Genomic DNA, 14797 nt, shown 5'->3' with positions numbered 1-14797 from the left:
GATTTGGTTTGTTTCTGCTCTCAACCTCTGCTCCAGACAAACACAAGTGAGCAGCAGAAGTGAGATTCTTCTGAGCAACACCCCAAAAGTTTTTAGGAATTTGTGGTTTTTTCCCAGTCAGACAGAGATGGAGTTGAGAGAAGTCAAAGCATGTGTCAGTGACCAATCCCAACAGGGAGAGAGATGGCACTGCAGCTCCTGAGGAGCTGAAAATAAGGATCTAAACCTGCAAATGACTGATTTCAAAATAGATAAAAGTTAACAACCAGCACAGAAAATACTCAGTGAGTTGCAGGGTGCACAGGGGTGGGTGCACCTGCCACTGGGGGAGAGACGGAGAAGTCTCCCATATTCAGGGGATACTTTGAGTAAATTTGCATTTAAAAATAAATTGCAATCTTTATTTTTAATCTGCTCCCTGCATTTACAGAGCAGATTTTGCTGAAGTATCTGAATAGATTATTTCTCATCTGCAAAGCAAACTCCCCATTTGTTTTGCATAACAGAACAAGAGCCAAGGAACCCGGGGTAAGTAAAGTCTGACTCAGGACTGAGTCACTCCTTCAGTACAGGGGCATGGTTCAATATTTTATGGCTTCTCTATATGAATATTTTATTTTCAGTAAAACAGTTTAGTTCATGTCTGAGCTGGTTCTTTTTCCTTTTAAAAAGGCAAGGTTTCTCCAGGACACACTTAAGAAAAGACTACAAATCTTCAAGGGTCATTCTATAATTTTTCTCTTTAATGTTTCCCAAGTTTCTTTTTCCATTTCTCCACTATTTCCTTTTCTCTTTTCTCCTTATTTTCTTTTTCCTTTCTCTTCCAGGGCAGGGAAAAGCTGCTACTGCACTGTCAGATGTCTTCATGTGAAGCCATGCCCAGATCCCATCTAAAGGTGCTGTTTTCACATAGTTGACAGTGTTAACTCTAATCCTAATTATTAAAAAAATATTTAAAAACCTGCCAAAAAGGTTTGTGTGTCACAGTGTCACCACTGTCCATACACGGTGTCCAGGGAAGTCCAGAGTCTGCTTCCCTGATCCACTGGACTGATCTTAGCAGCTTTCTCCAGCTTACTTGCCCCACAGCACCCTAATTTAGATTAAAATCAACATTTCACCCTAAATTATTATATTCCTACTGGTTCCTCACACTATGTGCTGTTAGATTTCTAATTTTCCTTTCAATACAAACGCTCTTAAACTGCTATTTAAAAGAAAAGAGCTGTAACTAAAAGCAATGTTTTCAACTAACAGAAAGTGACTGGATGGCCCAACAAAACCTGGGAATCCAACAAAAGATTCCATCTTGGCACGTTCCCTCTGCAAAACCGTGCCACGGATGGTGCTGGAGACCACACCACGCTCTCCAACCAAGGCCTGAGGCACAGGGACTCCAGCAAAGAGCCCCCAGCCCTCGGAGCGTTCCTCCCTTGGGAATATTCCCAATCCTGCCATGGGGGTGTGGGAGTCCTTAATATACAGTGGATTTTGGTGTTGATTGCCTGCTTTAAAAACATCCTTAAAAAGTCCCTGGTAATTCAGAGCTATTCCTGAGTGAAGCTGTATTTCTAAAAAGACTAAAAGCTATTAGGGTTGGGCTGTGGGTCCAAGCTTCTCTCCAGTTTATGGGTTAAATTACTCTTTACTGCTCCTCATGTTTCAGCACCAAGAAATTTGTAATTAGTTAAAATCAACAAGTAACTTAACTCCTTCCACATATTCCTCCTCTTTTCGGTCTTTTTGAAGCAACTGGATAACTGCCTAAATATCTGCAGTAAATCAGTTTATTATAAAATGATCATCATGTAAACTGAGTTTATTTGGCTGCTGGTAACACATCATCCATCATTAATTCCCAGGTTTTCGATGGCTGCTGTGGTTTTAGTTATATTAGACATGTTCTATTGTTAAATTCAAAGGGTCCTGCTAAAAGCCAGCCAGAAGCTACAGAATTAGGACTTCCTCATGCAAGGTGTTATATGCCAATATATGCCACATTTTCCCCTTTTTTCCAGCTCAGGAGAAAGATATTAATGAGTAAATGACATTCACACAGAGAGCAGGAAATTCTGACTGTTTCTCCCTCCAGCAATCAAAAACTCAATACATTCAACATATCCCAGGTACAGAAAACAGTGATTATTTTTTCCCTGAAACACCACCAGGTGTTCAGATTGCTAATGCAGAATTATTCCAATGATGGAAGACTTCCTGTAAACCATTAAAACCAATTTTTACTACTCCACGCCTTTAAAACCCCCCACTTCTACTACTCCACACCTCTTATTTGCTAGCATTAAATATCAGCAGAAGAAAAGGCAGGACCATGGATTGTGTTCCTGTACAGGACTCCCACCTGGTTAAGGTAATGATATTCCTCTGGCTGCTTCAGGTGAAATGCTGATCTCTCCTCCTCACTCGCTCCTGCCAGGAGGTAATAAAATACATGGTAGTTCCTGGTGGCAAATGAAAAACAAAAGCTGTTAGACTCGAAAATGAGCAGCAGCACTGAGCAGAGGCACACGGAAACCTCCCAACCTGATTTTCCAGCTCCCAGGCTCAGGCCTGGCACCGTTTAGAGCTGGTCCGTACCTGCTGTGCAGGGATGGAACAGATTCAATTATGTAGAGGAGAATGAGATCCCTCCTCTCCATCCAAGGACAGCCACTGCCCTAGAATCTGCTTGAAGGATTTCTAGCTGGCATGATCAGGTTTTCCTTCAGAACCATGTGTGATGCCTACACGTTTCACAGAAGCTCCACAATCATTCAGGTGGGAAAAGACCTCCCAAGACCATTGAGTCCAAGCTGTGCCCAAAGCCCACCTAATTCCCAGCCCAGAGCACCGAGTGCCACATCCAGGAATGCCTCAGACCCCTCCAGGGATGGGGACTCCAAACATTCCTGGGTGGCCCCCTTGCAATGCCTGACCAGGCTGTCCTGGAAGAAATTCCTGCTGCTGTCCACCCTGAGCCTCCCCTGGCCCAGCCTGGGGCTGTTTCCCCTTGTCCTCTCCCTGTCCCTGGGAGCAGAGCCCGACTGTCTCTGGTTCCTTTATTAGAGCCCAACCTCCTTTATTAGAATCACAGTGTATTTCCTTGCAAAGCAGAAATTACAATTTTTCACACCTTATTACCATTAAAAAGGCAAAGACTTTGCAGTTGCAGTTCCATGGGACACGACTGAAAAGTCTTCATATATTCACAAACTCAAATATTCAAAATACCTGAATATCACTAATGCTAAACCCATCCCAAGGGACACTCATCTGTTCTGCTTCCAGACTACTCTAACACAGATTAACACCATTTCTTTCTAAAATTAAAACTGTGCTTTTATGTTGGATGTTTTCCAAGAGGATCCAAGTGTAATCATCTTGCAACACCCAAGAGGATGTTTGTCAAGGCTGTAGATGCTCTTTAACTCCAGGAACAGCCCTGGAGCATTCCACAAAACTCACATATCTATCTCCAAAGGGAAACACTGCCAGAAGTCCCAAGACTTGAAAGACAACTAAAGGCAGTAAAATTATTTAAAGTGGAATAGTAATTACCGAGAGAGAAGAAGAATATGCAACAAAGAATATGCAGAAAATTAGGAAAGAACACATAAGTTCATTCTCTACATAATTTTGGCTCTTTCTAGAGGCCCCTCCGAAGGCCTCAGTGAACTGCAAAGAATAAAAATACCACGTTTCTCTCCTAAAATGACATATTAAGCAGTTCACAAGTTGCATAAGAATGAAGTGGTGCATAATAATCTATCTGCCGTAAAGACAGTGAAAATCAAATTAAATGTAACAATACTGGAGTGGAAGGTCCCCTGCTCATGGCAGGGGCTGGAACAAGATGATCTTTGAGGGTCCCTTCCAATAAAACCCATTCTATGATTCCACAGTAAATCAAAGACTGTTGATAAAATAATGGAGTTTATTCCCTCCATTAGCACATTTCTCCCTAAACAACAAAACATTCAAATATAAAATGCATCATTAATCTCTGCAGCACAGGGCTGAGAGCACAAAAATCCTGATCCTCCCTGCCAGCTCCACCAGGGATTTAAGTTATCTGTGCCACATAGAGGAGTTAAACCCAAGCCTTGGGCAAAACAGAGGCACCCACCGCTCGTTGTGCTCCTGATAGACCAGTCGGGACTTCTCCAGGAGGTATTTTTCAACATAAGCTCTGCAAGGGAAAAATCAAAGCATCATTCACTGACCTGATACTCAGCTTCAACGAACACAGCTTTACCAGGGGCTTCAGCCTCGGTACCCACACAAAGAAGTTTCAGCCTTGTTTCACTTAGTTATATAAATTTCTTCCTCGGCAGAACAAGCCAAATATTATGTTTGGCTTTTGAGGGTTTTTTGGTTTGATACCAAGCCAAAACTAACTTGGATCTGAAAAATATGATCTCAGATGTGTCAGCCTATGGGCAAGAGAAACGTTGTCCGTAAGGAAGGAGCTCGGATCCCTATTTCATCCAAAGCCAGCAAAATCCCAGTGCCTGCAGCCTGGGAAATGCATCTACGTGCAAAAGTGTGCAAGATGCCACTGAGCTGCAGAATCGGCCCCCAAATCCCCATTCCCTCTTCCAGAAGAGCCACTTCCCACCAAAAATTTGAATTATTAACTTCTGGCTCCAGTCAAAAAAACCAAACAATTGCGAAAGCTCCTCACTGCAGTTTACATTTTCTCCTAAGAGCCTCCACAACAAACACGCTCGATCTACATATTAAATACTTTTTTCAGGTTTGTCGAGTTAAACAAAGCTTCCACAGGTTTCTTTTCTTCCAAACAAACCTAACCAGTAATGACAGGGATTCAGAGGCCGGAGCTCTAAGTGGCAGTTTGGGTGATGGAGCTTTTCTGGTGACAGATGCCCCGTGACGTGGCACCAACAGCCGGAGCTATGCAGGAATTGGGAAATCCAATGGAACTCGGGCATGGTGGGACAAGGAGGTGCTTCCACACTCGCTCCTCCACCGTATTTGGGAAAGCCAGATCTAATTGTTACCTCCAGCACAACTTTCTCTCTTCCTTCCATAAAAACTAAAATAGAAATAATTTGGACATGCTGCAGAGGATTTGTGAAAATTCTTAAGGCAGCTCTTGGGAGAGGCTATGGGAAGTGGCAAATCCAACTCCCCATGGGATCTTGCTGGACAGGAGGAGTGAAGGAAGACAGGCAGCAAAGCTGCATTCCTGTTTATTCCCTGGGAGGAAGCTGGGAACAGTCTATGGATATTCCTCATCCACAGGTTGATGGAGTTTTTATGTTCCCTTTCTAACCTGAATCCATTTTTTCCTTCCCGAGCCATGAATTCACTGCAGGGTCAGGGAACACATGAATGAGAGCATCCCAGATCCATGAGATCCCACTGGATAATGGCTCTGACACTGCTGTCCAACAATCTGCAACACGTCCGTGCCCTTGGCATTCATCCCCACCCCTGTCACTTCTGCTCTTATAATAAACCCCCCCAAAAATCATTCTTAGGCATTCCAATGTAGATTGGAAAAGGTCTTCTGGAGGTCATCTGGTCCCCATCACTATTTAAATCAGGGGAATTTAATTTATTTATTTGTTTGTTTTAAAATTTTAGTTTCACTTTAAAATTTTTATTTTTGGAAGTTTCTATTTTTAAAATTTTATTTTATGTTTAATTTTTAATTTTTTAATAGAAGCAATTACAATGCTATTTTGGTAAAACGCTCCCTTGCTTACTGCAAAAGTCACAATGAATCCATGTCCCAAGAACAACATCTGTCCCTTCTTGTAACAGGATACTGAGTAGGAAAACCAACTGATGTCTTAAAAAGTTGATTTCTCCAAATTTTGTCTCCTTTACCATTGTCAGCTATGTCAGTTCTACCTTCAAGAGCAAAGAAAAGGAGCTCTGAGGGAATGATCTTGTGTAAAACACAGATTTAAGCAGAGGGCTCTGATTCAAACCCCTCCTAGCTGTCTCTGAAGCCCCTCCTGTCTGGCTCTTCTGCCATTTAATGGATCATGTCAGGAGTCAAGGCTTTTGATCATCTCATGGGGACTGAAGAGCTTGCAAAGACCTTCTCCAGGCCTGGCTGATCATGGACCAGGAGGTCCAAAATTCAGGAAGCCTCCTGGGAATGCCCTGAACTGCAGCACTGCTGCTGCTCCATCAGCCTGAGACACCATCCAAGACTTCACCTCATGGGGTGGGCCTGGGTCCTGCTCAACCTCCTGCCTGTCCCATCTCTTCAAGTTTTGGGTGATTTTACTCAGAGGGGTTGTGAGCAAATATTCAATTGCTATTTGCAACCTCTGAAGAGAGGAAAACTCTGATTTGGGGCTGTAATTTATTACCTTTACCAAAGCTACGGATATGCAGAGCACAGGGTGTTAACTGATTTGGACTGTGCTAAAAAAGTGTAAGTTTTCACAAAAATTTTCTTTCACAGGAAAAAATATGGGCTTGTATGTCACATACTTCTTTTGTTTTTAAAATGCTTGTATCATTCTTTAAACATCTTTTCACTGAGGGACCACTGCAAGCTCATAGCAGAGTACAGTCACATCACACTGTGCAACCAAAGACCAAGAAAGCTCATTTTTTAAAAAGCAAAGAAAATTCATCCTATTTTATGAGCTAGAATACATGAATATAATGTTATTTGCACTTCTCTGCCAAATAAAAATAGAGGCTGCAACCACAGCACTGCTACATCATGCCAAGATAATACATAGTTAAGGCATTTGCTTCATTCTTGTTACCCAGGAAGTACTAAAAAAAAATGAGGTTTATCCTTTTAAGAGAACTGTGCACCAGAATTAAATCAGGGGGAAAAAGAGCATCAGGTTTGATGTAGGATGCAAAATCAGTGGGAAAGGACGTGGAGTACCCAAGTTCACTGAAAAATTAATGGCAGCTCTTTGTGTGATACTGTTCTGCTGGAAAATAGGAAAGCAAAAAATTTTAAAAGCAATTCTCTAAAATAACAACAGAAGTCCCAGCAAGAGGTCTCTTAGCCAGCTGCAGAAATTATACAGCCCCTGAAATGCTGCTTTACTCCTCATTTTTCCAAGTGACTCAGTTAACCTGGACAAAAATGGGAGTTAATGAAGCCCTGCTCATTTACAGCTCCTTGGTGATGATCTGATGTCATGGAAATTACCTAAAGCCACAGAGAAAGCTGGGCTTAGGTAATTCCATCCCTGCCATGATAGAGACACCTTCCACTATTCCAGGCTGCTCCAAGCCCCATCCAACCTGGCCTTGGACACTGCCAGGGATCCAGGGGCAGCAGCCACAGCTGCCATGGGAAACCTGAACCAGGGCCTCACCACCCTCACAGCCAGGAATTCCTTCCCAATACCCCAATATTCCTGCCCTCTGGAAGTGGGAAACCATTCCCCCTTGTCCTGTCACTCCAAAGTCCCTCTCCAGCTCTCCTGGAGCCCCTTCAGGCCCTGCCAGGGGCTCTGAGCTCTCCCTGGAGCCTTCTCTCCTCCAGGTGAGCACCCCCAGCTCTCCAGCCTGGCTCAGAGCAGAGGGGCTCCACCCTCAGAGCAGCTCCGTGCCCTCCCCTGGCCTGGCTCCAGCAGCTCCAGGTCCCTCCTGTGCTGGGCCCCATGGCTGGGGCTGCTCTGCAGGTGGGGTCTCACCTGAGGGGGCAGAGGGGGAGAATTTCCCCCTTCCCTGCTGCCCGTGCTGAGGCATCAGCCCAGGCCATGGGGAGTTTCTGGGTTCCCAGTGCATGTGTCCATCAATCACCACCCCAAAATTCTTCACCTCAGGTCTGCTCAAATTTCCAAAGCTGAAATAAACTGAGGAGAACCACAATGGAGACAAGGATCTCCTTGCAATGACCTGGGAGGAAAACGAAGCCTTCACAGGTCAAGGGCTGAGTTAAGGAGAGCCTTGCAGGGAGAGCCTGGGGGGATCAGGCAGAGAGCAGGAAGAGTGTGGCTCAATGGCCTCCAGAACTCCCAGGCAGTGATTAAATCCTCCCCTTGGCTCCTCAGCCTGAGCCAAACCTTTCACTCAACATCTACTGCTCAATCCCCACCCCATCTCAGCTAGAATGTTCCCCTTCTCTGCCTTAACTCCTTTCTGAAGAGGACACATTGCATTTCAGGTTCATCAAAAATTTGCCATCAGAATCAAGGAGAGCTCAGCTGGCTTGAAGGCAGCTCAGGTGCATCCACACCTCAACACCCACCGTGGATGCACCAATATTTCCATTCCAGCAGACTTTAATAAGCTAGAACCGAAGAATTTTTATTTCCTATCTCCATTTTGGGGAAGATACTGCCCAAATTAATTAACACCCTACTGCAGCCTGTTTGGATTTGGGTGCACCCAGCACCCTCCCCCTGTTCCCACTTACCCTCGCACGGTGCCTGTCTCCTGGTAATTCACCTGGATGAATTTGCCAAAGCGACTGGAGTTGTTGTTATGGGCTGTCTTTGCATTTCCAAATGCCTGTGAAAAGAGGGAGATGCCATCATTATGCTGGAAAAGCCAGCCTGATTTCCATGGGTGTCACTCCCAACTGAACTTGGGGGGTTTTCCTATCATTTCACATCAAAAAAAAGGGGATGGGGAAAGTTTGTTGAGTGGTTCACAAAATAACCCAACAAGCTGCTGGGCTCCATGCTCCTTTCCAAGCTGGTGTTCATGAAGAGAAGCTAAACAGTGGTTAAAAATAAAGCATGAGCTGCAGAGAAGAGATTTAATGTTTGAAGTTATTACAGTCTGCATTAAAGCTGTGCTTTATTCATTTAAATAAATATACAAGTACCCTGCTCCCAGGACTCTACATTTTAATGAGCTAGAGGAAGCTGCTTTTTAATTATATGTGGAATTAGGGGGGAAAATGCTTTGAAGGCTACTCAGACATTAGACAATGTCATACATAGCACTGGCATAACCCAGAATATTCTCAGCATTTCAGACACCCTCGTTTTTATTTGCTGCTGTTGCTTTTCCAAAATCAAAAAGCTTTTAAGTCTTTATTATGCAAAGCTTTTATTCCAACCCTACCTTACCAAAGCACTGACTGGAGAGAGTAATTTTTGCCATTTAAAGAAATCTCTGAACCGAAACTGCTGTTTTCAGTTGTCCCTAAATCACTTTCATAATCATCTGGACCACAGTGACAGAATCTGCCAAGCCACCAGGTCCAATTAATGCCTCATTTATTAAACCAGTTTTCATAATCACACACCTTTTATCCTAAGTCATATTTATTTAGGGTAATTATAATTTCAGAGATAATTCCTAAGTGTTGCTCATGTATGGGCATTTTGTGTTGAGGCTTAACATCAGAGCTCAGCTCCCAATAGATTTATTCCCTACTCAGCTATTTATTAAAAAAGATTAAAAGGGCTTGCCATCTATAATCTGAAGCTTTTCAAATGACCTTTGTGGATTAAACTTTCTAACTAAAAGCAGAATATAAAGGCCAAATGAAATGAGACCTTGGAGAAAGGGTATTGGACACATCTTGTCCGTGCACGATCCGGTTCCCTTCCCAGGCTGATTTATTTCCCAATTTGCTCAAATTTAACGATTTAAGAACTCACAGAGGTTTGCCATGGAATAACAACGAGATTTCCCCTCCACAATGGAAATATGGGGATTTGTTTAAACTCCAGCTATTGCATTTGAATCTGCTTTAGCTGACTAAAGCAGGCTGTGGGAGAGCCGAAACCTGCCGAGCAAACAGGTTATTCTGGAGGGATGATTCCAGAGCTGCACTCAGGAACCCTGCACAGGTTTCACATCGTTTCAGGCTGTTCACATGTTTTTCCTGCTGATTCACCCCAAAAATCCTCCCTGCACCCAGCACACCCCCACAACCCACCCTCCAGAGGACACTGAAGGCACCCACACCTCCCCTGAAGCCCCAGATCTCTCCTGGAGATGAAAATCCAGTCATCCTCTCCCCAAAGCAGGAATTTTGGTATCAAAAGACAGGATGGCGTTTAAGATTTCCAAAGGATTTGCCTCCAGGTATTTCAGCGAGCAGAGACACAGCAAGAAGCTTTTAAGCAGAATATTCAAGACATGCAAGTGTATACCTTATATTTAGGAATTAGTTTTAAATTGTGTTAATTAGGTTATGAGCATTTCTCTGCTATGGGATCACTCATGTTCTAAGAAACCATCTTAAGGCAATGAGATAAAATTTCTGCACACCTAATTAACATTGCTTGTTAGAGAAGCAGCAAGATGAACCTGAACAGACCAAACAGATTTTATATAATCTCATATAATAAATTTTCATAAAATTTAATAAAGAACAAGATTCAGAAGATTTTCTAGTTTGATTCCCTGTATTTCTACCCTAAGTAATTGCTCATAGAGACATATGATAAATATATAAATAAAGTTCATTTATTAGGGATTTCTTTGGGAAGAGCCTTGCTCAGGAATCCATCTTTCTTACTCCATAGCAAGAAAATTTAGGAGAAATCATTTCAAATATAGGAGTGGGGAACAGCGAGATTGCTCATTTTTAATGAGCTTTTTGGGGATGAATGTGCCAGACCACAGGATATGTTATAACCCAAATGACTCCAGCAATCACAGCCCATAATGTCCCTCTTTCATGCATTTTTCTTTCATGCTGATACAAATGAGAAAGGTCTTTGGATCCCTTCTTGTGCAAACTTCGGTGACTCTCCAGGCCCGGCACGCTGGGAATGGGCCAACAAGTAGCTGGAGAAACGTCTGGTGTTTGATTTGAGACAACTTAATACATTTTTGTTTGCTTTACTCACAGGGTTTCTTTAGGAGGACTGTTGGGCTATAAAAAAGTGCTATTAATGCAATTTATACGTGTCTAATCCATACAGACCCGACCAGAACACCCTGTCCCTCGCAAGCGGGGCAGAATATAATAGTTCAACCTCAGAAAACTCAGAGTTATAACTTCTCTAAAACAAATTATCTTCTGTTCATTTGATTGCCCTTTACTGACTCATTGATTCGAGGCTGCTGAGCAGCTCAATGGACAAAACTCCATAACAGCATTCCGAGGATTCTTGGGGAGACCAAAGCTTTTACTGGCCAGGGCTCAACATTTGGAAGGAAACAAAATTCAATATGTTCCTCTGTAGGAGCTGGGAGTCCCTCTGGACCCGGAGGGTGATCCAGCAGTTTGGAGCAGGCAGGAGAGAGCAGCTCCATTCCTCCTCCTCCAGCCCTCCTGCACAAAGAGATGCCTATCCAGACGAGGGAAAAAAAGGGATTAACAGTTTCCTGGCTAAATGCTCCATGTTCTTCCTGATCCCAGAGGTTTGCAGCCTCCTCATTCTCAACTGAATATTGATGTCATCTGGATTTATTCCAGATTACAGTCAGAATAAGGATTATTTTAACGTCTTTCCTGAAAAAAGGTTATTTTCCAAACCTCAGCAACTGGGAAAACACCGTGGTGACTTGTTCTTATCTGACAATAAAACACTGTTCTGTAGATCATCCAAATTGAATGCTATTCCTCCATAGAATAACAGCAATATTCTCCTACAGAATAACAGCTGCATTCCCTTATGGAATAACAGCTTCTGTGGTGAAAGAACAAGTGGAAATACAGGCCTTTGCCAGCATATCTTAGGTCCCCAGCCCTCAGAGGAGCCTTTAGCCCTCACCCTTGGAGGGAAAAATAAAAACATCACCTTCTCTTTACTGTACAGGATACAAAATATATTAATACACGAGAGTTTTTAAATGTTCCCCATTAACCTGGAATGTAAACTGAATTTTTTAGAAAGCCATATCACGAATATACCAGGAGAAAAGCAAGTCAACTGCTTAAATCTCAACTATGCCATTGTGGAATACTTATATTAATAGTTATATTCCATGGAGGGGCACAGAAGGGACTGGGAGCAAAATTCCATCAAGCTCATTAATGCCAGGGAAAAGAAACAGGTTAATATCAGACAAGACAGTGCTGGAAGATTTGTATTCCCTGGTTTACTGTGAAATGTGGAGTTCATTAATCAAATGTATTCATAAAGTATGAATGATTTGTAACTGTGTGAGCACGTTGGGAACAGCTTTGCTAAAATATTTCCCAGCAAATGACATAAATACAGAAGGGTTTGGAGCACCAGGAGCAGCTGAGGGAGCTGGGGGGGCTCAGCCTGGAGAAAAGGAGGCTCAGGTGGGACCTTCTGGCTCTGCACAACTCCTGACAGGAGGGGACAGCCGGGGAGGTCGGGCTCTGATCCCAGGGGACAGGACAGGATGAGAGGAAATGTCACCAAGTAGTGCCAGGGCAAGTTTAGATTGGATATTAGAAAAGAAATTTCCACATAAAGGGTTGTCAAGCACTGGAACAGACTGCCCAGGGATGTGGTGGAGTCCCCATCCCTGGGAGTGCCCATAAAAAGACTGGATGGGGCACCTGAGGACATGGTTTGGTGATGAACACGGTGGTGGTGCTGGGTGATTGTTGTACTGAAAATCTTAAAGGCCTTTTCCCACCTTGACCCCCCCAGGATTCCACGATGCGCATCAGATGTGCATTCTCATGCCTCACCTACAGTTTCTGTCAGAGAAACCCAATGTGTGCATCCACAAAGAGTCGTGGTTTCAAACATATCCCGTAATTTATTTCCAGATCTTAGGGCTGTTTATCCTAATATTCTATACGTAATGCTTGAAAATAAAATAAATACATTAACACCTTCAATTCCAAGTGAAAAAAAACCACAGGGAAGAAAAAAAGCATATTGAAATTTTTGAAATTTAACGTCTTTTTTATGTGTTCAGGGCATTCACAAATTTCTTCCTCCTCCTGAAACGTATACAGCAGGATGATAAAGACCATTTTCCCAAGTTTTCATTCCACCTGAAACCAAGCTCCCAGCACTCTTCTTGCCCTGTTATATTGCTTTTTAACAGAAATATATTGAATTATGTCCAGAACATAAACTGCACGTACACTACTTAAGTTAGAGCCATGCTAAATCCCTTCCCATTATTGCTCCTGCCCTGGGAAGAGCTTTGAAACCTGCAGCTCCCACCTCCTGATAAAATGTTGCAGCCCAAATAGCTCTGGTAAAACAACACCATTGTGATGGATCTCTCTGTTTTAATTTCCATGAGGAGCCACTTCGATGCAGAGAGATCACGGCCCCTAAGGAAGGGCCAAAGTCAAAAGGTATGAGGTGCAACTCGAATCGCTGCAAAGAAAAATAGCTTTTATGGGAACCCCTCAAGCTGTGGTTCAACAGTAATACTGAAAATCTAATTTATAGCAGCTAAACACGACTCAAAGTGCCAACACCTCGGGGTTTTGCTCTCTCAGTTGTGGCTCCGTGTCCCACACTGACGGCTGAACGCAGCGGTGCTTTTGTGGCCAAAAGCAGAAACCACAGATTATTTATAGTGTTTGTGCTGCAGTGCCTGAGCAGGGCCGAGCCTGCCCTGCAGCCCTGTCACACTCTGACCTTTACAGACCTGCAAACGCTCCCACCTGGCTGCTCTGTGCTTCACGGGGCCATGGCAGCGCCCTGAAGAGCAAACACGGGTTCTCCATTTCACAGAACACAGAACCACAGAGTGGGTTGGGTTGGAAAGGACCTAGAACATCATCCAGAGCCATCCCTTGCCATGGACAGGGACACTTTCCACTGGACCAGGGTGCTCCAAGCCTCATCCAACCTGGCCTGGAACACTTCCAGGGATGGGACAGCCACAGCTGCTCTGGGCAATCTGTGCCAGAGCCTCACCATCCTCACAGGAAAGAACTTCTTCCTAAGATCCAATCTAAATCTCTCCTTTTCAGTTTAAAATTGTTCCCCTTTTGTCCTTCCCTCCAAGCTCTTGTCCCACATCCCTCTCCAGCTCTCCTGGAGCCCCTTTGGGCCCTGCCAGGGGCTCTGAGGTCTCTCCAGAGCCTTCTCCTCCTCTCTAGGTAAACACCCCCAGCTCTCCCAGCCTGGCTCCAGAGCAGAGGGGCTCCAGCCCTCAGAGCAGCTCTATGGCCTCCTCTGAACCCTTGAACCAAAACATGACACAGCAACTTAAATTCAAGGTGTTTAATGACAAAGTAGCTTTTTTTTGCTGTTTAAAAATTGGTGATATTTGTCTCCAACATTTTAGAGTCTCCACATTTTGCTGTGGACATGAACAGAATCTAATCCCACACCAGTCTTTGACAGTAAACACAGTAGAACGTCCCCTTGGTGGTGTTCGCTTCCTGTGGTAGCTGGATTTTTTGCTTATGAGCTTCTCAAACCCATGAAGTTTCCTGTTTCTTCCCATAAAATCAATACTCAATTTCTAAGCAGGTGCATCAACCAAAAGGTGCACGCCTGTCCTGTCCCTGCTCTTTAGTACCCACAAAAGAATCTTTCAAATGCCTGACCCACAGATACCTCAGATGGGAGAGAGGATAAAAACACCTGGGAAGTGCTGATGAGACCCTTCCTCTCCCTCCTGCCCCCATGGAGGACATGGAGAACAGGTCCCTATGGCCTGCAAAGACTGCCCAAAGAGCCAAGACCTTATTTAAGAGGCTTCCTCACCAACCAAACATACAATTTGTAGCATTTATGAAGTTTAAAATTATCTTTGTCCCTTCATGGACACTTCACTGCCAATGACAGCGCAGCCACCGCTACATGGAATTAACCTCAGTGGGATTCTTCCAATAAAAAGCACACCAAATCCTTCATTCCGTAATTACAATTACTGAACAGCAGCCAAGTGAGTTCTACCCACTAACAGACAAACTCTATTGTAATTAAGCTGATGTGTAAAATACAGCTCTCATGGTACAAACGACAAAACACCT

At 43.7% G+C, this 14797-nt stretch overlaps 1 protein-coding gene across 8 annotated transcripts in view; it reads right to left on the bottom strand.

Moving 5' to 3' along the window:
* The window catches only part of MYO9A (myosin IXA), a 175603-nt gene that overhangs the window by 105344 nt on the left and 55462 nt on the right, over positions 1–14797 (bottom strand). For all 8 annotated transcript variants that reach the window (XM_063412689.1, XM_063412691.1, XM_063412690.1 and 5 more), the window contains exons 3-5: positions 8372–8466; positions 4124–4186; positions 2360–2459 (exon numbers count right to left, since the gene is read on the bottom strand). In XM_063412689.1, the coding sequence (XP_063268759.1) occupies positions 2360–2459; positions 4124–4186; positions 8372–8466 (258 nt within the window). The remainder of the gene's footprint in view (positions 1–2359; positions 2460–4123; positions 4187–8371; positions 8467–14797) is intronic.

The sequence above is a fragment of the Prinia subflava genome, chromosome 15 (assembly GCF_021018805.1).
Source record: "Prinia subflava isolate CZ2003 ecotype Zambia chromosome 15, Cam_Psub_1.2, whole genome shotgun sequence".
Taxonomy (NCBI): domain Eukaryota; kingdom Metazoa; phylum Chordata; class Aves; order Passeriformes; family Cisticolidae; genus Prinia; species Prinia subflava.
This window is presented reverse-complemented; position numbering and strand designations above follow the sequence as displayed.